The 24624-nt window shown below is 43.6% G+C and overlaps 1 protein-coding gene across 1 annotated transcript; it reads right to left on the minus strand.

Annotated features, from left to right (window-relative positions):
* Positions 1-13358: 13358 nt before the first annotated feature.
* LOC100273615 (uncharacterized) lies at positions 13359-15384 on the minus strand. Its single transcript, NM_001148031.1, is given in 2 exon segments — positions 13359-14752; positions 15191-15384. Coding segments are annotated over 2 exon segments (1218 nt in total). The 5' UTR covers positions 15351-15384; the 3' UTR covers positions 13359-13694.
* Between the last annotated feature and the right edge of the window lie 9240 nt (positions 15385-24624).

Consider the following 24624-nt stretch of genomic DNA (forward strand, 5'->3'; position numbering starts at 1 on the left):
AATGCCCAACTTAAGACTAGCAAAAGTGAATTTGATAAGTTAAAATTTGCAAGGGATGCCTACACGATTGGTAGACACCCCTCAATTAAGGATGGACTTGGTTTCAAGAGGGAAGCCAAGGACTTAACAAGCCATAAGCCTCCCATCCCCACCAAGGAGAAAGGGAAGATCCTTATGGCTAGTAGTGCTAAAAAGAACCATGCTTTTATGTATCATGATAGAAGACAGTCTCATAGGAGTTGTAATACCTATAATGCTTTTGATTCACATGCCTATGATTCTTATGCTATGTTTGCTTCTAATTCTTCCTATATGCATGGTAGAGATATGCCTAGGAAAAACATTCATCATGTGCCTAGAAAGAATATTGTTCATGTTCCTAGGAAAGTTATGAATAGACCCTCTACAATTTATCATGCTTTAAATGCTTCCTTTGCTATTTGTAGAAAGGATAGGAAGATAGTTGCTAGGAAATTAGGGGTAAAATGCAAGGGTGATAAAACTTGCATTTGGGTCCTTAAGACAATTGTGACTAACCTTGTAGGACCCAACAAGAGTTGGGTACCTAAGTCCCAAGCCTAAATTTGCCTTGCAGGTTTATGCATCCGGGGGTTCAAGCTGGATTATCGACAGCGGATGCACAAACCATATGACGGGGGAGAAGAAGATGTTCACCTCCTATGTCAAGAACAAGGATTCCCAAGATTCAATAATTTTCGGTGATGGGAACCAAGGCAAGGTAAAAGGGTTAGGTAAAATTGCAATCTCAAATGAACACTCTATTTCCAATGTGTTCTTAGTTGAGTCTCTGGGATATAATTTACTATCTGTTAGTCAATTGTGCAATATGGGATATAACTGTTTATTCACAAACATAGATGTGTCTGTATTTAGAAGAAGTGATGGTTCATTAGCTTTTAAAGGTGTATTAGACGGCAAGCTTTATTTAGTTGATTTTGCAACAGAGGAGGCCGGTCTAGATGCATGCTTAATAGCTAAGACTAGCATGGGCTGGCTGTGACATCGTCGCTTAGCACATGTGGGGATGAAGAACCTTCACAAGCTTTTAAAGGGAGAACATGTGATAGGTTTAACTAACGTGCAATTCGAAAAAGATAGACCTTGTGCAGCATGTCAGGCAGGTAAACAGGTGGGAGGAGCACATCACAGCAAGAATGTGATGACCACATCAAGGCCCCTGGAGCTGCTACATATGGACCTCTTCGGACCTGTCGCCTATCTAAGCATAGGGGGAAGTAAGTATGGTTTAGTTATTGTGGATGACTTTTCCCGCTTCACTTGGGTATTCTTTTTGCAGGATAAGTCTGAAACCCAAGGGACCCTCAAGCGCTTCCTAAGGAGAGCTCAAAATGAGTTTGAGCTTAAGGTGAAGAAGATAAGGAGCGACAACGGGTCCGAGTTCAAGAACCTTCAAGTAGAGGAGTACCTTGAGGAGGAAGGGATCAAGCACGAGTTCTCCGCTCCCTACACACCACAGCAAAACGGTGTGGTAGAAAGGAAGAACAGGACACTAATCGATATGGCGAGGACGATGCTTGGAGAGTTCAAGACTCCCGAGCGTTTTTGGTCGGAAGCCGTGAACACGGCTTGCCACACCATCAACAGGGTCTACCTTCACCGCCTCCTCAAGAAGACGTCGTATGAGCTTCTTACCGGTAACAAACCCAATGTATCTTACTTTCGTGTATTTGGGAGCAAATGCTACATTCTAGTGAAGAAGGGTAGAAATTTTAAGTTTGCTCCCAAAGCTGTAGAAGGGTTTTTGTTAGGTTATGACTCAAATACAAAGGCGTATAGGGTCTTCAACAAATCATTTGGTTTGGTTGAAGTCTCTAGCGACGTTGTATTTGATGAGACTAATGGCTCTCCAAGAGAGCAAGTTGTTGATCTTGATGATGTAGATGAAGAAGATGTTCCGACGGCAGTTATACGAACCATGGTGATTGGTGATGTACGACCACAGGAACAAAAGGAGCAAGATCAACCTTCTTCCTCAACAATGGTGCATCCCCCAACTCAAGATGATGAACAGGAGGCGTGTGATCAAGGGGGAGCACAAGATGATCAAGTAATGGAGGAAGAAGCACAACCGGCACCTCCAACTCAAGTCCGAGCGATGATTCAAAGGGATCATCCCGTCGACCAGATTTTGGGTGACATAAGCAAAGGAGTAACTACTCGGTCTCGATTAGTTAATTTTTGTGAGCATTACTCCTTTGTCTCTTCTATTGAGCCTTTCAGGGTAGAGGAGGCCTTGCTAGATCCGGACTGGGTGTTGGCCATGCAAGAGGAGCTCAATAACTTCAAGAGGAATGAAGTTTGGACACTGGTGCCTCGTCCTAAGCAAAATGTTGTGGGAACCAAGTGGGTGTTCCGCAACAAACAAGACGAGCACGGAGTGGTGACAAGGAACAAGGCTTGACTTGTGGCAAAAGGTTATGCCCAAGTCGCAGGTTTGGACTTTGAGGAGACTTTTGCTCCTGTGGCTAGGCTAGAGTCCATTCGTATTTTGCTAGCATATGCCGCTCACCATTCTTTCAGGTTGTTCCAAATGGATGTGAAGAGCGCTTTCCTCAACGGGCCAATCAAGGAGGAGGTGTACGTAGAGCAACCCCCTGGCTTCGAGGATGAACGGTACCCCGACCACGTGTGTAAGCTCTCTAAGGCGCTCTATGGACTTAAGCAAGCCCCAAGAGCATGGTATGAATGCCTTAGAGACTTTCTAATTGCTAATGCTTTCAAGGTTGGGAAAGCCGATCCAACTCTGTTCACTAAGACGTGTGACGGTGATCTTTTTGTGTGCCAAATTTATGTCGATGACATAATATTTGGTTCTACTAATAAAAAGTCTTGTGAAGAGTTTAGCAGGGTGATGACGCAAAAATTCGAGATGTCGATGATGGGCGAGTTGAACTACTTCCTTGGGTTCCAAGTGAAGCAACTCAAGGACGACACCTTCATCTCCCAAACAAAGTACACACAAGACTTGCTAAATCGGTTTGGGATGAAGGACGCCAAGCCCGCAAAGACTCCGATGGGGACCGACGGACACACTGATCTCAACAAAGGAGGTAAGTCCATTGATCAAAAGGCATACCGGTCAATGATAGGGTCGTTACTTTACTTATGTGCTAGTAGACCGGATATTATGCTTAGCGTATGCATGTGTGCTAGATTTCAATCCGATCCTAAGGAGTGTCACCTAGTGGCGGTGAAGCGAATCCTTAGATATTTAGTTGCTACGCCTTGCTTCGGGCTCTGGTATCCAAAGGGGTCGATAGGAAGAGTACATCGGGGACGTGCCAATTCTTAGGAAGGTCTCTGGTGTCATGGAACTCTAAGAAACAAACTTCAGTTGCCCTATCCACCGCTGAGGCCGAGTATGTTGCCGCAGGACAGTGTTGCGCGCAACTACTTTGGATGAGGCAAACCCTCAGGGACTTTGGCTACAATCTGAGCAAAGTCTCACTCCTATGTGATAATGAGAGTGCTATCCGCATGGCGGAAAATCCTGTTGAACACAGCCGCACAAAGCACATTGACATCCGGCATCACTTTTTGAGAGACCACCAGCAAAAGGGGATATCGAAGTGTTCCATGTTAGCTCCGAGAACCAGCTAGCCGATATCTTTACCAAGCCTCTAGATGAGCAGACCTTTTGCAGGTTGCGTAGTGAGCTAAATGTCTTAGATTCGCGGAACCTGGATTGATTTATAGCATACATGTGTTTATGCCTTTGATCATGTTCCTTATGCATTTTGTTGCTTAGTTATGGTGCTCAAGTTGTACAAACACTCCCTGGACCTCACAAGTCCGTTGCAAAGTAATGCACATATTTAGGGGGAGATGTGTTACAACTTGACCATTTGAGACTAACCATGTGCTTGAGTTTAATGATTTAGTCTCGAAGAAGGATTGAAAGGGAAAAGGTGGACTTGGACCATGAAAGACTTCCACTGCACTCCGATGAGAGGGTAACTTATTCCAAGTTCATCTCATGTAATCTTATTGCCTTTTTACTCTTAGTTGAAGATTTTGGTGAGGCAATGGGGTTAAAGGGCCAAGATTACTCCCGTTTTGGTGCTTGATGCCAAAGGGGGAGAAAATAAAGGCCAAAACGATAAATGGATCAGCTACCACTTGAGAGATTTTGAAAATAGTAGAATAGAGTTTTTGGTTTGTCAAAAATCTTTTATTGTCTCTCTTGTCAAAAGTTGGCTTCTTGTGGGGAGAAGTGTTGATTATGGGAAAAAGGGGAGTTTTTGAAATCTTGAATCAATTTCTCTTGGAATGACTCTCTTTATGTCTTAACATGTGTGTTTGACCTAGAAATAGAAATTTGAGTTTGATTTGCAAAAACAAACCAAGTGGTGGCAAAGAGTGATCCATATATGTCAAATTTGAATCAAAACAATTTGAGTTCTTATTTGAATTGATCTTGTATTTGTTCTACTTGCTTTATATTGTGTTGGCATAAATCACCAAAAAGGGGGAGATTGAAAGGGAAATGTGCCCTTGGGCCATTTCTAAGTATTTTGGTGATTTAGTGTCCAACACAAGTGCCTAAGTGTAAAATGGTGGGCAAAGTACAAATCAAGGATAAAGGTATGTTTCTCAGACTTAGTACATTGTTTTAGAGATTAATGTATTGTGTCTAAGTGCTGGAAACAGGAAAAATCGAATTGGAATTGTCTTGGCTCGAGCAGCCAAGACTCTGCTCAGTCTGGGAGCACCGGACTGTCCGGTGGTGCACCGGACAGTGTCCGGTGCGCCAGGCTGACTCGAAGCGAACTGGCCGCTCTCGGGAATTCACCGGCGACGTACGGCTATAATTCACCGGACTGTCCGGTGTGCACCGGACTGTCCGGTGAGCCAACGGTCGGCCGGGCCAACGGTCGGCTGCGCGATCTGCGCGGGACACGTGGCCGAGCCAACGGCTAGAAGGGGGCACGGGACTGTCCGGTGTGCACCGGACATGTCCGGTGTGCACCGGACATGTCCGGTGCGCCAACGGCTCTCTGGCTGCCAACGGTCGACTTCGCTGAAAAAGGAAAGAAATCGGGCACCGGACACTGTCCGGTGTGCACCGGACTGTCCGGTGCGCCAGACGACAGAAGGCAAGAATTGCCTTCCCAGATTGCTCTCAACGGCTCCTAGCTGCCTTGGGGCTATAAAAGGGACCCCTAAGCGCATGGAGGAGGAGATCAAGCATACTCAAAGCATTCCTAAGCACTAAGACATCGATTCCGCGCCTTTGATTCTTTGCGATAGCAATTAGAGCTCTAGTTGAGTTGTGAACTCATTGAGTTGTGTTGTGAGCTCTTGTTGCGACTTATGTGCGTGGTGTTGCTGTGATTTCTTGTCTTGAGTGTGTTGCTTATCCCTCTCTTACTCCGTGCTTCTTTGTGAACTTCAAGTGTAAGGGCGAGAGGCTCCAAGTTGTGGAGATTCCTCGCAAACGAGATTAAGAAAAGCAAAGCAAAACACCGTGGTATTCAAGTGGGTCTTTGGACCGCTTGAGAGGGGTTGATTGCAACCCTCGTCCGTTGGGACGCCACAACGTGGAGTAGGGAAGCGTTGATCTTGGCCGAACCACGGGATAACCACCGTGCCATCTCTGTGATTGATATCTTTGTGGTTATTGTGTTTTGTCGAGACTCCTCTCTAGCCACTTGGTGATTATTGTGCTAACACTTAACCAAGTTTTGTGGCTTAAGTTTTAAGTTTTACAGGATCACCTATTCACCCCCCCTCTAGGTGCTATCAGTATATCATTATTCAAACTATATTTTTATACTAATTTAATAGGGTGTATGTGTTTTTATGAAGCCAACACAATAGTTCGGGTAGTTCGGGAATACCCGAACCCGAACCCGAAATTCCGGGTACCCGAATTTTCGGGTATTGAAAAACCCGTTATAATTTCGGGTATCGATTCTCAAAACCCGAAATTTTAAAAACCCGAATTACCCGACCCGAAAATTTCGGGTAACCCGAACGCCCACCCCTACATGATGATGCTGATGTTGGGAGATGCACCATCAAACACACATTCATTTCTATGCTTCCATAGCCACCAAGCCACCAGAATCACTAAGGAAATAAATCCTCTTTTCTGGTTTTTTGGCACGTGACACTCAGCTTCTCTCCACCAGTCTTGGAAGGTCGTTGTTGCCAATCCTGGAGTCAGGCGATGCAGCCCTACCTTGTGCAAAGTCTGCCACCAAGTGTCTCTGGCAAACACACAAGCCACTAAGATATGTTGAACTGTTTCCTCCTGCTGGTCACAAAGGGGGCACCTTACAGGATGCTCAAGACCTCGTCTGCTTAATCTATCCGCTGTCCAGCAACGATTTAGAGAAGCCAACCAAATGAAGAATTTACACCTTGGGGGCCCAACTTTTCCAAATTCTAGTAGCCGGCTCAAAAGAGACTGAACCAGCCATAAAACGATCATATGCCGATTTAGTGGAATAATCTCCAGATGCAGACGGGGACCATCTATGCACATCAGGAATCCCCGAATGTAACTGAAAATCTTGCACTAGGTCCCAAATTACTAAGAAGTCGATGATAACCTGGGCTGACAGGCTGCCAGATATGTCATTAACCATCTATTGTTTACCAAGGCTTCTTGCACAGATCTGCTTTTCTTGATTCTCACTGTAATATGGCTGACCAAAGTGGGGGCAAGGGCAGATATTGATTGCCCATGAATCCAGCGATCAGTCCAGAACAGGGTTCGAGAGCCATCACCTACTGTAGTGTGGACCGAGGTAGAGAAAAGAGCTTTGACATTGGAATGAACCTTGAACAAGAAATCTGCCCAGGGCCTTTCTGGTTGAGTTTTTTTTAGCCAAAGCCATCTTAGATTTAAAGCCCATCCAAGAACTTCAAGGTTATGGATACCCAGGCTACCCATGCTAAGTGGTCTGCAAACTCTTGCCCAACCAACAGAGCAGTGACCACCTCTGATATCTTTTCTGCCTTTCCACAAGAAGCCCCTCCGAATTTTGTCAATAGCCTTGATCACCCATTTAGGGCATTGAAGCACTATAAGGTGATGGATAGGAATGGCTGTGAGCACTGATTTAACCAAGGTCAGCTGGCCTGCTGTGTGAATGAGGGCAGATTTCCATCCGATTAGTTTACCAGCTATCTTGTCAATGAGTTCTAGAAAAGTATTTTTGGGGAGTTTCTTGACTGAAAGGGGTAAACCCAGGTATTTGAATGGAAAAGCCACCTCAGTACAAGGAAAAAACTCCTGCGCAGCCACCATGTCTTGTTCCTCACAATGAATGGGCGCCATACTGCATTTGCTCACATTTGTAACAAGTCCTGAAGCATCTCCAAAGATTCTCAGAATTTCTTTGACCACACTGAGTTCTTCTCTACTTGGCTGCAAGAACATCACCACATCGTCAGCATATAGAGAGATACGTTGCCCATTTCCTCTTCTTAACACTGGTTGTAAAAGACTCAATTCTTGGGCTCTTAAAACAAGAGAATTCAGCACATCCATAACAATAATAAATAACATTGGGGATAGAGGATCCCCCTGCCTTAGCCCCCTATGGTGATGAATGATTTCCCCTGTCTCTCCATTAACCAGCACCCTAGTTGAGGAAGAAAGGAGCATCTTGGAAATGATATTACACCATACAGAACCAAAACCAAGGTGCGTTAACACCTAAAGAAGGAAAGGCCACGAAACCGAATCAAAGACTTTACCAATATCCAATTTCAGAAGAATTCTAGGAACCCGCTGCTTCTGAACAGCCTTGGCCGTCTGCTGGACCAAAATGAAATTGTCATGGATGCATCTTCCTTTTATAAAAGCGCTTTGATTTGCTGACACTATCTCAGGAAGTCTGGAGGCCAATCTGTTAGCCAGAATCTTTGTAACAATTTTTGCAAAGCTGTGAATTAAACTGATGGGCCTGAAATCTTTGACTTCCAATGCTTCAGCTTTCTTGGGCAGTAGAGTCACATAAGCTGAGTTAAGGAGATGAAGTTTGGATACATCACCTTGTAGCACCCTATTTAACGCCTCCATAACATCCTCTTTGATGATTGGCCAAGATATTTTATAAAATTTTCCGGTGTATCCATCCGACCCTGGAGCTTTATCAGCAGGGAGAGTTTTAATTGCTGCCCAGACCTCCTCCATAGAGAAATTATGATCAAGAGCAGAAAGGTCCAGGGCAGGACGATGAAATTCTTCCAGATTTAAAGTTGACTCCCTGGGGGTTGTTGTCCCAAGTAACTTGTTATAGAAATCCCAGATTACCTCTTTCTTTTCCTGCTGCTCAGAAATTACTCTGTTATCGACCATCAGTTTTCCAATGAAGTTTTTCTTTTTCCTGTGTCTGGCGTGGTGATGAAAATAGGCAGTGTTGGCATCTCCTTCTTTCAGCCAGTGCAGTCCACTTCTTACTCGGGCAACAGTCCTTTCCAAGGAGGCTAAAGCCAAAGAGTGGTGCTTAAGGGAGCGACGTAGCCATTCCTCAGAGGGAGACAAATTCCTTACGTCACGAGCGATTTCCAGCCTGTGAAGGATCTCATTTGCCATCAGAATCTGCTGCTTAATGTTGCCCACTTTTTTCTGACTCCAGGCTTGAAGGTGTCGTGCAAGCCTTTTTAGCTTGTCATGGAACCGCTGCAAGGGGCAGCAGACTTCCAGAGGTTGTGACCAAGAGTTTTCCACCTCTTCCATGAACCCCTCTAATCTGATCCAGAAACTTTCAAAATGAAATCTTCTTTTTCCTTGGACGAGATCATGTAGCCCCAACAGTAATGGACAATGATCAGAAATCTGGGATGCAGAGCTCTGCAAGAGACAATTCGGAAACATGTCCTCCCAATCTGCTGTACAGAAAATCCGATCCATGCGAACCAAAGTAGGTGAGGCCCGTTCATTGGACCAGGTGAACTTCCTACCTGAAAGGGGCAGTTCCTTTAGAAGCAAGTCATTAAGCAGCCGCCTAAACCTTCCCATCATAGCTCTATCAAGATTGTCATTGCTCTTGTCCTCAGCTCTATATATAAGGTTGAAGTCCCCACCAATCATCCACTCTAACATGGTATCAAAGACAAGAGGTCTCGAGTTCGGATCTTGGCAGAGGCTTTACTTATGTCTCCACCCATTTATTTTCACGTTTGCGCCTTTCTCTCTGGCTGCACGTAAGTGGGGGTGTTGAAGTGTATTAGTGGATTAACTACCTTCTCCCATAAGCTTAAGCTTTTGGGTTGAACTAGTTACTGCGTCCACTCTAACACTTAGTATTTCAGAAGATTCATATCAATCAAAACACAAGTGTGGTCATCATAGCAGCAATAAAGGTCATTCCCTCCCTGGTCGAGTTTTTTATAGCAGCAATAAAGTGGATTTGAATAGGGCAATGTGCATCACACTTCACTTGAGAACCACCAAATACTGTCTCCAAACTCTATGAAGGCATACATTTTTTTTGCAAATCAGATATAGACCATAGAAAAAGAGTCGAAGAAGAAACAAGTTCCCAGCTACCAATTAAAAACAATCACAATCGGCCTAGACTAACAAGCTTCAAGTGAAGACCTTTCCTTTTTCATCAAATAAATCACATCGGCAATGCAACAAACCGTTGTGAAAGCAATTTCCAAAAATGAAATCATCATGGTGACAAAATATCCACCAAAGATGGATCAAATCATAGAGGATAAAGAGGAGGTATAACCGGTGGACGAAAATCACTAAAACATGAGGATATGTTCTGCATCGTGCATGGAAAAGGGGCTAGCCACACTTCAAAAATATGCTCAAAATAAAGAAAAGCATCAAAGAAGTACAATAGGAAACAAAGACAATATCCAACTATTGGGAGAAGGCCTCTGGCCAAAGGTTCATACTAACAAAATCAATGTCTAGATATTTTCTTAGGATAAGGACATCAATCAAAGCAAAAGGCCATCTTCGAACGTTGGACAAGCTGAAGAAGACAGAAGCATAGCTTCGGCGTGATCGGAAAAAGCTTTAGAGAAGGAAAGCGAAGAGGGTCTCGAAGGTGAACAAAAGGCTTATATGGTATGTCAGGGTTGTAAAATAACATGATTGTACTCTCTCAATTACGAAGAGTTACTATGTAATAACTAAGTGGTAAAGCTGTAATTTCATACAAAGATGTATATTGGGTCATCCTATAAATAGACGAACAATGCCACTACTATAGGGGTCGGTCCTTTGCAAATCTCACATGTGGCATTCTTGTGTGCAGAGCTTCTGAAGGTATAAATGTATGGAAACATCCGTATTAAGCATAAGCCTATTTCATGCTCAAGCATTCATATTCATGTATATATGCGGAAAATTATGACCTCCAAAGGTTGTAATCAATCGAATGACATTGAATTCTTGAACGACAATCCTATTCCACACACTTATTGAAATAGCCAAAACTCCGTATATCTTGAGTCCATCTTGTGCCTTGGACCCTTGTATGTTGTTGTATATCTTCAATAAGTCTTTTAATGTCTTACTTGAGATGTGATAATTTCAATCACCACTTTGCCTTCGTCCAAGTCCACATACATCCTTTGAACTATATCCAAAACACTAGCAAGTAATATTAGAACAAATGGTTATGTTGATCATCAAACACCAAAACTAACTATCATATGAGCCTCGATCCATTTTCCTTGCATGACGAAAACGAAGTTGATCTCTTACTAACGATCTCCTCCAAACAAATGGTTCAAGGGAATCTTTGTCCATCAAAGACATGCCAAACCTAAGTGACTTGAATTCATTATCCACCAACTCCAACTCAAAAGCCTTAGCATCTACCAAATCTTCCTCGGATCTAGTCGAAGCCACAAAAGGAAGCTCCTCTGTACCAGACACCTTCACACAAGCGACGCTTGGGCACATTACACAAACTTAGAAAGAAATCAAACTTCACCCAAAGCTTCATTTCACGAACCAACAACAAGACATCTCGTTTAAGGGAACCGATAGCAAATAACGACCCATAGGTGTGGTATATATAGATGACTTCGATCAAAAGTAACTCTTCACCTTCATTTTATACTTGACTTCGGTCAAACTTGACCGTTAAAAACTTTGAAATTCACTTTTCACACTACAAGAACCAACTTCGACGCTCGGGAATGATAATTTCGCAAGAAGACCTTCGAAGCATTGCCCACGAGAGGCTACTGTTGGGGATTTAACATCGTACAAACGCAATCCCCGATGTTTTGGAGTCATCAATCGCTTCCTCCTATTGGATGCTTGTTTTCAGAATTGGCTTCATACTGAGAAAAGACCAAGGATGAGACATGAAGCCATATCATTCCCATGCACCAAAGGATAGACGAAGCCTCAAGACCAATGAAGTCTCTCTGACGAAGACTCTCTCCCTCAAAGATCAAACGAAGTCATTGAGTGAACTTCGTTGAGAAGCCAAGTTAGAAAGGAAATAGGAGAAATTTGCTATTCACAGGACACGAAGCTCTGTCTATGAAGACTGTGTGGTGGCAGAACCATATAAAGCAAATGACTGAACTGTGCTTGCACGGACAAACAACTTTAACCAAACTAGTCAAGGGTATTTTAGATTTTGTATACACAATTAGTCAATTACAAACGCAAGAACATATATAAATACCCCTAAAATATATTGTTCACAGGCATAAAATCAATATCCAATAGAGCTTATTCTTGCGATTTTGGTGTTTGAGCAAATTCGTTTGCCCAGACTATTTAAAGTTTCCACCAACTAAAAACAGGAGGACAAAGTTACCGGTGGTTGATCTGAAGGGGTTCAGGCATGGTTCTTAAGGCGGTATGGCGAGACAAAGCATTGGACACTGCCTGGACGCCTAGGCGAGGTAGGCGAGCAAGGCTCCTCGGATTGTTTGGGTGCCTAGACGCCTTTAAAACAGTGGGTTCAGGGTCAGATTGTCTAATGGTTAGTCGAAAAGGCTATTACTTTATTGCCTTTGGTTTCTAAGAAATCACTGTTAGTTTAATGACATTCACTTTCTGTTGTGCTAAGGCAAGCCTGCAGAAAAGTATTGGATGCATTGGGAATCACCACAAAAGAAGCAAACCAACCTCCTACGTGACTGCGACAACTATAGTACCACTCAAAATCAGAGAAGTGCAGGCAAAACTGTGAGCACATATAGTGGAATGGACTCACTTCAATTTCACCTGACTGGAATCATCAGTCAACAGCAAAAGATAACTCTCCTAGTTACCTGTACCTAAAAGAACAGCATATAATAAGAAAGCCTACTGGATCAGCACATCACCAATTTCTCAAGGCAACAAACTTATGGATTTAGTTACAAATGAATGCATTCCAATAATCATTTTCCATTTAGAAGATACGTGAGCAAAAGGTTTACAATGCAAGGTTTGATCATGCCCTAACAAAGGAAAAGAACAGAGGAGAGCAGGTCAATCTTTTCTTCATTTTCACCTGCTGCCTGTATATCCTTTAACTGTTATCTTGTTTCTCTATATCTATGCACCAAAAGTTTTCACATGTGTTGGCAACCATTGTTTAAATGCTTTAAAATGTTGTTTGAAAGAGATTGGCAGTGAAATTGGAGATGCAGATTGGTGGAACGTTTGAAGATTCAAATGCAGGGCAATGTAAAATCAGTAGTGCATACTTGCCTTTTGCTTGAAAAATCAGTAGTGCAATGTAAAAACAGTTTCATTGGACTGGATATTAGCATGTTTTGTTCAAGAAACATTCTGATGAAATATTCGTGTAACATTCATGCGAAAGATTTTAAGAGCAAAAGAGGATAAAAACATTTTCAAATCTCATGATTTACCAAGCAAAATTATCGAAAGCAACCTCAGAAGCCCACATTAGTTTTATGGAGCCAGCTCATTTGCGAAAAAGGTTTTCTGAAGCTGATTAATAAAACTATTAAACATCGCTTGAAGCATTTACAGAGCTCCATCAAAGAAGATTCAATTTTAGTTCTTGATAGAAATTACAAATCACGATTGAGAACAATGTAAGATAAGAGTAGGGAACTATCATTATTGTATCTTTAACAGATTCTATCATCGCAATCCAGTTAATTCTAATCATGAAACTAAACAAAAGTTTGTTTCCTCTCATCCACATTTCTTATAACCAAATCAAGATCATGCAACCTTTACTAGATCAACTTAATGTACCTTTGTCAGGTTATGCAATTCCTGCTATATCTGGTAACGCCACAAAATTCTGGACCTGCCTGTTGCACATTTATCATGGTATGGAATTCATGCAATCAAGTTCAAGCCCTCTCCAACAATAAAGGTCTCATCATATAAACTGGGACCTTATAAACCAACCTAACTTAAGATATCAAATCATTCAAAAAATAAGATACCAGTTACCAGATCATTCATGAATTTTGTTACATTATGCAACTTCATGGCACTCAGCATGATGAGGACTGGCATTATCCTGAAGAACATAAACCCAAGCATGAGGGCTAGTCCTTGTAATTTTCCAACTAGCTATTTTCTATAGTACTGAACCATGCCATTTCTAGAGAATCTTTACTGAATTGCAATCAGAAAGTCTCACTACAATAACAGAAACTAAGGGAAATTGCATAAGGTAAAAGGAATAATGATGCATCATCAAAATCCCAGCAAAACAACAAGCTAACTTAGCTCAGTTGCAGAGAAACTTGGAAGCTTCACAGTGTTGGAGATGTGCTGTAATGTTTTCTCTCATCACTTTGCCATTAGGATCCACCTGCTCGCAGTTTTCTCGATTATAGCCAGTATCATGATGTTCGGGAAGTTGAACACTCGGAAGCAATTCATCATGGCAGTCTATGAGTATATTGTGAAGCAGACAGCAAACAAGAATTATACTTGGCAACTTGTTCTTGTCAGGCCTCCACATGACTTTGTGTAAGATCCTCCAGGATCCCTTCAGCCGCGCCAAGGCATTTGTTCCAAGCAGCCTTGCAGCTTTTTGGCGGGCATTAAAGTTTTGCAATGGGGCAGGCAGATGTTTTCCTTCGAATGGAGTCATAAGCCATGGGAGTAGAGGATAACATGAGTCACCAGCAATGTATTCCCTGATCTCTGCACCCTCTGCTGAAACTTTGACAGAGCCATTCAAACGTTCCCCAGCTTCACAGAGCTTGAAAAACCCAGAGCATTTCATCAGGCGTGAGAATGTCATGCTGCCAGGCCAACCAGTAACAATATCAATAAACCTCATCTGATCATCAACAATCCCTTGCAGGAACATACTGTAGTTCTTTGCATGATCACACCAATCTGCAGATGACTCGACAGCAGGAAGCGTCATGATTACGTGGGTGGCATCAACACCACCACAACAATTCGGAAGGCCATAAGCATCCTCCAGCACAGCTTTGATCTGCTCAAGTCTCTCTTGGCTTGGCCATGCCAGATGATACCTAGCCCTATCTTCCATCGACTCGATAAATCTCCATGTCACTTGTGAAACAGTAGACTGGCCCACACCAAAAGCAGTCCCTACTGACACCTGGGAATCACCGGACGCAAGCCTCCTCATGGCAATTGCCACTTGCTTCTCCACACTGAGCAGCCTCCCCTCAATGTTGATCAGTCCAGACGGTGGCCTTGAGATCAGATCTTCCCTAACAATGGAGCAGATGTAGTCAAAAGTCTTCCTTGAAGTCCTGAAGAAGTGCCTGAATGCTTCCCCCTCATCTGGAGGCACAGCATGCTCTGTCCAAAATAGAAAATCGAAATTTAACCACACACACAGCGAGACCAAGACCATTTCACATCGTAATCATTAGTACATTGCATGATTGCAAACTCCTGATTCCGCTCAAAATCAGCCATTCGTCAAGACTCAAAGACCAAGACTGCCCACCCCTAATCTTGGCACATCCACAGAGACCGGCCTCTGGTTCACCGAATCAACTAGCCCCCCAAAATGAACAGCGCTAAAGCGCGGACCCACACCCATCTGGGAAAGCGGCGTGCCCGAATCAGCAAGAGGCGCGGCGGCCGCCGTAATGCCCGGGTGGAGCGGCCGCCGTAATGCCCGGGTGGAGCGGCCGCCTGTGCAGATTTGGTCGAATGCACAAACGCGGGACGAGAATTCAAGGAAACGCCTCCGCTAGGGGACGAGAGAGAGAGAAGAAGGCGTATGCATACCTAGCTCGACTTGCTTGTTCAGGAAAGCGTACCACCACTCGGTGTCGAGGGCGCGGAGCTCCGGCGGCAGCGCCGGCGGCGCGCCCCGCGCCCTGACAATCTTGAGCTTGCCATCCTTGGATTTCCGCTTCCCCTTCTTGGACTTCTTCACGGGAGGCATCTCCCAAACCCCACCCCGAAAACCCGGAACCTCTCCGCCCGCTCCGCTCCTGCTGCAGTCTGCGTTCGTCTCCCCTTCTGCCCCTCCTTTTATCATGCTCCTCCCCTCCAGATTACCTGCCATGGTGAATGACGGATTTTTTTTTTCTTCTAACTAAATCTTACCACCATGCCTTTAATTGCAGGTGGGACCATGAATTATGTAGGTCCACTTGTCATTGATCTTATTGGCAAATGTATAGCCGTGTACCCCTTATTTTTCATTTTTATATAGTTTATTAGTATGTAATAATATTATGATAATACTATTTTATATTCATCCCACCACCTCGGCTACATGAGACACGCCTTTGATCGTGATACAGTTGTAAGTGCATGTTTGAGAGAGCTTCTAAGCAACTCTGGCTCTTTACTTGAACCCTTCCAAAGACACGTTGAAAAACGGCTACAAAAATGGAGCTAGAGCCGTTTTAAGGTTGGGAGTCCGAGCCAGGAAAACCAGCTCCCAACGGCTCTCCGTTTCTCCATGCAGAGGAAGGTCCCCACACGTAGCCGCGTGGCCAGGGTGTCGCCAGGATGCGTAGCCACGCTCCTAGAGGTTTCCCAACGGCTCTCCGTTTCTCCATGCAGAGGGAGGTCCCCACACGTAGCCGCGTGGCCAGGGTGTCGCCAGGATGCGTAGCCACGCTTAGAGGTTTTCGTTCCATGTATGCACATGCATCTTTACTAGCAAGGCTACCGGGGCCCGACGTTGTTACGCTACACGAAGGCATCGACGCATCATCGCGGAGCACGCCATCGAGGAACAACAACACTGGTGTGTCAGGGTGGAAGCCATGGTTCATGGCAAGCACGACACGCAGTATGCACACAAGGTGTTTAATTTGTGCAAATGTTTAGCCAACAGATTGTAGACATTTAACTCATATACCAAATAAATAAGTATCGGAGAAGTCGTTTTGCTAGCAGAGGATTCAAAGCGAGAGCTATTTTTAGAGGAACCATAGTCCTACCAAACAGGCCCTAAGCCTAACTCTAATGGAGTACCTAAATAGACACCCAAACTCAAAATAGGTACTTGATGAGCACTGTAACGATACTTATACCTCTATAATAGGTGATCCAAAGGTGATACTTAACCTAAATATGAGTTCTCTCTCCAGAACTCATTATGTGCAGTGTGAGTGAGTGAAGAGAGAAAGCGAGCCTGGTTAGTGAGATGGAAATAAAAATGGTATTTTATTGATATATGTGTTTAGATGGGGATTATTGTTGGAGATAATTATAGACAAATAGAAGGTGCATTTTGGGTGGATAGGCAAAAGATGAAATGGGTCTCCAAAAATGGATGGTATTGTTGGAGTTAGCCTAAAGGAAAATAATTTATGTCCAATACAAATCTAGCTAGTGTGCCATCATCTTAATCATAGTGGGATGAATTAGTGAACGTGATTTAGCTGTGTCAGTGTTAATGAGGATAGTAAACATTGATAACCATGATCCAGTTGTCATGGACTCACCAACATCCATAAATGTTGGATCCAGTGGTAGACGCTACCGACAGTTGACATGGTGTGGGACGGTCAATATCGACCATCATAGCTCTAGCAACAAAGTGATACACCTGGTTGAGCTTATCGATCAATTGATGATGTCGGTGGGACCGTGTCGGTTGGTACCACTCGTCTTATTGGAGCCCATGTTGTTACTAGTCAGGTGTGTTTGGTACCGACCGTCTACTCGTGATGTGATGTCTCTTGATTAGGTAGCATTATTTTAACCATTTGGGTTTCAAAAAATCTTTAAAAATCTCTGAATTCACCCTATACATCAAGGGAGAGCAAGGGTTCATTTAGACCCCTTCCTCCCCTATTTACAAGCTATCTCCTTCATTTGTTGACTTTTGGTCTCTTTTTTGGTATGAGTCTAAGGTGGAGTCCCAACTTTGATATGTTCACGAACTTGCTCAACGAGCAATCTTCACAACTTTTCGAGACCACTGTTGGTGTATGGCAGATCTTCTTTGACAATCTTTCTCTCATCCATCATCAGCGAGAGGACATTTCTGCTCATCCCCATTCTTTAACTCTGCGTCCACTATTTCTTTATCTATATCCTCCTCCATATTTATACCGATCAAATACTGATGGTCCTCCTCCTCCTGAATCTCTTACGATCGACGCTCCTCCTACCACTTAGGCCCATGTCACTAACACTCCTTTTTCACAACCTTTTGCTTATCCATATCCTCCTTCATACCCGTACAATAAATATCCATATGGTTCTCCTTATAAATCACATGGTGCTCCTACATAAGCTCCTCCTTATGGTACTCCTCATGTGTTTCCTCTCTCGTATGGTGTTCCTCTCACATACGGTGCTCATGCTCCTTTTTGTCCTCTTACAGGCATGGTAGTGTCCCAAGCAGCCATAGTGATGTAGCCTCCAACCAGTCTGCGTACTCTTGTGGACAACCGTTCCAAAAGCGATCGAACTAGACTAAGACAGGGATGAAAGACTTAAGTATACATACTTTTATAAATTGAACCAAAATTTTAAGCTAAGCATATTTTTTTGAGTTCACAAATTTAAAGGTGTATGTGTGGCTATTGCACTCCATTGACCATGTTGAGAGCAACGACAAAAGGGATCGACTTTTTTGGTCAAATAGTGTCTATGTGCAACTCCACAGTCGAACCTTCTCACCATTGTACCACCAACAACTGAAAAGATTGGTGGTCCACGAGCAGCCGCGAGGTCACCCTTTTCAACGACATCTACAACTGATTGCCCGTGTGGCTCAGGCGAGCATATCAAATAATGCTATGCTGCTCAAAGTGGTAAAGGAGAGCTTTTGCAATAGGCCTGTGAACTAACTCTAAGCTGGAGCACATGTAATGTGATCTTCGCCATCGCCCAAGTGCTATGCATGAGACAGTGATGACAACTCCAGTGATGCAAGCAAACGATCCCATCTCAATGTGGAGGACGACTATAGCTTCACATCACTGGACAATGTCGGACTAACACACCATAATGCCCATGATAGGGCAAGAGCGCAACATAAAAGGTAAGAGGTCGACAACGAGTAGTATCGAGTCCCCTGCCACGCAAAAGAGAATGGTGAACAAGCTCTACAAGACCAACGAGAAGATAAGTCAATCAAAATTGTACGAGCACTTCACTGCTGACATGAATGATGATGTAAAAGGCCCACAAATTAGCTGTAAAAATGAGCAAGCAATATTAAAACTAGATGAGGAACAAAATGCATAAGAAATGGACAATGATGAGCATTTTATCGTCTTTTTATGAACTATGTAGTTTTTTGCATTTTTTTACTTTGTTTCAGTTATGTATTTTATGTATTGATGATTGTTTTCAAATGAAATATCATGATCTATTTCAAATAATAGTTCATAAAAAGAAAAGTTGATGTGACGCTAAGGTGGTTGTAGGCCGACGGTAAAGGCTATGTACTAGAGTGTTATGGTAGATATAATAACTAACGATGATCGGTAGTTGATGTGGCATACGGTAAGGACTTCTAGCACTGGATCTACCCTAACGCCATTACCCGTTTGTGGTAATATGTGTTACGGTGTTCGTGATCCACCTTTCATGTGTGCCACCGATGACCATAACATTAGTACCTCGTTTGGATGTAGATATTGGTGCACATAATTGGGAATTGGAATCAGCTTTCCTAAATTTTGTTGTTTGGTTGCACATGGAACTAATATTTGGAATCTGAGAGCCAATTCCATGGTATTGGACTATAACTAGAAACTCCCTCTCCCAATTCAGAGTGTCATGCCTCTATATTGTGTGAAATTAGACCACCCAATTCCAAACTCCAATACAGTGAAATCCAAACAATAGAATTGGAATTGCATCTCATTTTATTGCCATAACTGATTTAGTATTGAAACCAATTCAAATTCATGCCCTCCAATTCTGACATCCAAATGGTGCATAGTAGTCTATGGGATGCATCGACATCCTTGATTCAACTGTCATGGCGTCGTCAACGACCATGATGCTACTAGTCAATAAGGATGCCTAGTTGATTGTAATTCAATTATAGGGTGTCAATAATCTATAGATTACGTGATGACGGGATCTAGTAGGTGTCATGGTGTCACCAAAAAACGTAAAGGTCACTAGTATATGGATCCATAATGTTTTATATATCGTTAAACTCTATAATTTTGATATAAAATTTACCTTAATTCTATGTAATATGGAAAATTATGAGTTTTTTGTGTAAAACAATTATCATTGTTGATTCAAGTGATAAACAAACAACCATAATACACAACCTATCATTGTCAGTTGAAGCCACAAATTGGCAGTGATAGTCCATCTATCACTAATGGTTGTTTTATCACCACCGATTGAATCCACGAACCAACAGTAATAAAATATTACTAATTCCAAAACAACCAACAATGACAGTTTGATAGTGATTTAAGTTCTATAGTAGCGGATAGCCATTGTTGATGGTCAATAAACGTTAAATCTGAAACGATTGTGGCGTCTAAGAGGGAGGGTTAATTAGGTAACTTAAAGCCTACTTCTCATAGTATGGCCACAATAATGTTAAATAAGGTCCCCGAGCCCCAGGGGCCCACGAGTCAGAAAGAGGGCAAAGGGAGAGTTCGCCTCGGAAGGATCCACCTTGAGTACCCCTGAGCATCGAGCTCAGTGGCCGGGCGAGGCGGAGCCGGAAGGGTGGTTGGGTGAAATGAGAGAAGGCCACTCGAGTGGATTCTGCACCCGGCCCAGGACCGCTTCACCACAAATGACTGACCACATTAAATACGCTTGGTGTCGAGCCACGGTAGAGGATTCTGTCCTCCTTCCACTCATGACCTGCGAACCCGGGTCAGAGACCCACTCATGACCTATGTGGTCATAGACTTGAGGCTCATTTATGGCCTACCGAGCCTAGGCCTGAGTCCCCTGACAATCTACAAGGCCTGTAATACGACGAGCAACACTGAGACTCAAGCTATGAAGGGCAGGGGTCAACGTGGCTCAGGAAGAGTAACGATGATGCCTGAGTCCCTCGTCGCCCATGCGCAACCGACTTAAATAGTCTATCCTGAGAGCTCAGATGACCAGGGTGAATACCAATGGATGAGTCTCTACCAAAGGTAGAGACACTTCACTCTACCACGACGCAGTAACTCCTTTCCTGAGAAGCCACTTGTAACTGGCCCCTCCTTAGTCTATAAAAGGGGAGGGTCAGCCCAACAAAAGATGAGCACAAGACCATGATACTCAATGATTAACCGGTAGCGAACACCTGATACATAGAACCCTTAGCGACATGGCCCCTAGAGACTTGGGAACACTTCCCTCTCTCGCCCACTTGTAACCCCTACTAAGAATTAAGCAATAAGGTGACGGTAACACAAGACACAGAAGACTAGAAGTAGGGACGTTTTACCTAAACCAATATAAATCTTATGTCCACTAAGCACACCATCCGGATCCAGAACACACACATATAAATTGACTTGTCGAAGCTAGTTCGAAACACCGATAGTTGGCGCGCTAGGTAGTGGCCTTGCCCATTCTTGATGTATTCCTCAACAATTTCTAGATGGCCGACCAAGACGCCATTTTGGCCCCTAGAACGATCATTCGTTTCGAGAGTCTCAACTTCGTCATCAATGACAAGGGGAAATGGTGAGGGTCACAGAAGCATGACCCTGTCGTTTGAGAGCCTCGACACCATCATGGAGGCCCTTTATTACCTCTAGCTTGCCCGCGGGAGCAAGATGCAGGGCAAGAACCAACCTCACCCTCAGTGGGTGAAGAGATAAAGTGATAGAAGGAAAGACCCAATCTTTTGTGAGGTACGATAAATTGATTGGGTGGAGATCTCGACGTTGATGATCCAAGGCTCCGTTGGTTATCACCCATGACACACGAGTGACCTTGCCGCGAAGGCTTATCCCTGTGTTGGGGCAAATGCTAAGAGTCAAGAACAAGGCAACAAAAAATATTAAATGTTAATGCCATTCGTCCTTCGAAGCATTATTCCCCTTAGGATATAACGATTTTCGGACGAAGGTCATGAACGAAGGTCATGAAGGACAAACCTTCATGATCAGAGTTATAAAATAATAAAAGATAAAATATATGAAATATAAAACATGAAAAATAATATAGACAAGCACATAAAATAATCTATATATTTCATCATATAAACTTGAATATTAAAATATAATGTTTAATTACATTTATACCTTCGACTTGACAGAAGGCAAGAATCCAAGTGTCGCGTGCAAGCGATTACCAGATAGCGTGAACAGTACGGAGGTACTGTTCATCTATTTATAGGCACAGGACGCAGCCTGTGAGAAATTACATTCATGCCCTTTACAAATGCTTACAATCATAATACAAGCTATCACGGGTCGATTGGTCATTTCATCTTTAAGTCGGTTCACTCCTTCGTCTTGAGACATGTCACTATGCCGAAGCTTTACGGGTGATAGCTTCGGCACTGCTTTTGAGAGGATCTGCCGAAGGTGTTTCTTCTTATAGGATCTTCGGTGACGAAGCATACCCCCAACAGTAGCCCCTTCGTGGTGCTAGATCATTTTTCATAACGAGCTTGATCCGTGAAAAAGTCTCCTAGGCTTCGGAGAGCCGAAGATCCGAAAAACACCTTCCCTGAGCTCGTTGCCGAGAAACGATCACAAAATTCCGAGCGCGAGATGGTCGCACCATGCAGCGGGTACGCGCGTCCTGGCGGTTCACCTTATCGGGTTCTGTGGCCCACCATTCAGTGGGTGCGGGCGGCTGCTCGTCCGGTGCGGAAGACTTGACGATTCACCTTCCCACCTGCGGCACTATATAAACAGACGGGTAGGTGTGAAGTTACCACAACATTCATTGCCATTGCCCTGATTTGCTGCCAAAAAATTGACCATAGCCGAAGCTTGTTTATTGCACTCAACCGAAGCACAGCTGTTTTTGCTTCGTCACAAGAGGAAGAGCTTCAGAAAAATTAAAAAAGTCAACAACTTCATCAAAAATTGTGAAGAATTCATCATCAAATGGCAAGGGTATGTTCCACTACTAGGGTTACACATGACGGAGAAGAAGCCAAAACTGCTGAGACCACTCCGATTTCCGAAGTGATGAAACGGTCGGGGCTAGTAGTGCCGGAAGATGTTTCTGACGAAGGTGCACCTGCCGCTGAAGCTGAGCAGGTTGGTGCTGAGGAAGATGAATCTGAAGATGATTATAGTGTCGTGCCATCTAAACCCAGCCACCTGGAGTTTGGGAGGTCCACCGTTACCGAAGATGATATGCTAAGTTGATGAAGTTAGGCTATTTCAGTGAAGCCAAAAAGGAGCTAATTCGCTTTGACGGAGAGGAAATTACTCCGAAGCCGGAAAAGGATGAGGTGGTAGTCTTTAAAAGCTTCTTTAAAGCAGAATTAAGATTTCCTTTGAATGAGATGATTGCAGATGTTTTGGGGAAGTTCAGGATTTATCTTCATCAGCTAACTCCTAACGACATCGTTAGGCTTAGTGTCTACATCTGGGCCCTCCGAAGCCAGGGGGTAGAACCGTTTGCCGAAGGCTTCTGCCGAGTACATGAGCTTCATTATCAAACAAAAGCTAGAGAAGATGGGCTGCACAAAAACTTCGGCTGCTACAATTTTGCTTATCGCAAAGATGCGAAGTCTCCAGTCATCAGCTATCGTACCAAGTGGCCAGCTGGCTGGAAGACTGAATGGTTTTATGTCAAAGTTGATGAGAAGAAGGAGAAGATGGTTCAAAGCCCATTAGAATTAATCTTCGGAGAGACTAGGCCCCGGTGCGACATGAACCCGGAGAGTCCAAGCCAAATTGAACTTGGCGAATTTCGAGTTATTGCGGAGCACATTGGTACTAGGGATCTGGTGCAAGAATTCTTAGCTTTTAGAGTGTTCCCAACTTTGAAAGAATGAGACATGCCGAAGCTCAAAGGGAAAAAGAAAAGGAAGGAACTTGTTCGGTTGCCCTATTATTATAAATTCAAGAAACACTTCAAAGAACCTTGCCAAGAATGGTTAGACACGATTGAAGTTATGTGCAACGAGATCCTTGGCAACTATTCTAAAAAGAAGATCAACTAATGACTACAGCCTTCAGCACTCGTCCGAAGCGAAGGTTAAACCGGGTGATGGATGCCCTGAACTTTGAGTATCCTGAATATAAGCATTTGGACAGAGGTGCCGAAGGACAGAAAAGATAAAGAGTTGCTAGCGCCCTGGATAAAGAAGTTGCTAAATTGGTGAAAAAAGATGAAGAAACTTTGAAGAAAAGAAAATTAAGCCCTGAGCCGAAGATAGCTGCTTCAAAGAAAAAGAAAGCTTCGGCTCTGAAATGAAAAACAACTGAAATTGAGGATGAAGCTCCTTCAACACCTCCTGCTATCGATGTAGAAGAAATTTTAAAGGTAATGACTGAATCTTTGCCTATCAAGCTAAGTCCACTAGGGCCACATTTGACGAAGCTTTTTCAGAAGGAAAAGGAGCCTTCGGCAGTGAAGAAGCCAGATGAGCCAAAAAACGAAGAATTATTCGTGTAGTTGAAGTTATCGAGCAGACGCCGCCGCTGGCATCGACGTCAAAGACTCCAGCTATTGAGAGCACTGCTGTTATCGAAGCTGCAGCCACTGAAGCCGAAAGTGCCGAAGCTGAAACCGCTGAAGATGTGAATCTAGATGCCACGCTCTCTGAAATTGGTACCATGCTTCTGGATGCGGCCGCGGAAGAAGCTGCTGCAGCCGCTGAAGAGATCTCGGGCACGGTGGCTGGAAAAGGAAAGGAGAAAGCCAAGGATACTTTGGAAGAAGAGGACTTCAATTTCCAAGATATACTTGGGCAAGAATTGTCGAAGGCTTAAAAAGAAGAACTGAAAGAGTATGCTATATCTTGTGGGTACAGACCAGGTGCGTTACTCTTCGGGGGAGTCAACGAAGAAAGCTTAGGATGCCTTCGGGACCATACTGGGGCGAAGGTTGTCGGCACTCTATTGAAGAGTGTTGGCCTTCCGAAGATTGAGGCAGACCTCAGCAGGTACCGGCGGCAGCATATCGCCGGTAGCCTATTTTATGCTAACTTTAAGGTAAAATTCTTAACTTTTCATTGTTTTTGATATGAAGATTGTTTCCTGATGAAGCTTATTTTATCAGAGCTTACTACTGAGCAAAGTGCTGAGGATGCAACAAGACCTCGAGGACAAAAAGAACGAAGTTATAAT

The sequence above is a fragment of the Zea mays genome, chromosome 7 (assembly GCF_902167145.1).
Source record: "Zea mays cultivar B73 chromosome 7, Zm-B73-REFERENCE-NAM-5.0, whole genome shotgun sequence".
Taxonomy (NCBI): Eukaryota; Viridiplantae; Streptophyta; class Magnoliopsida; order Poales; family Poaceae; genus Zea; species Zea mays.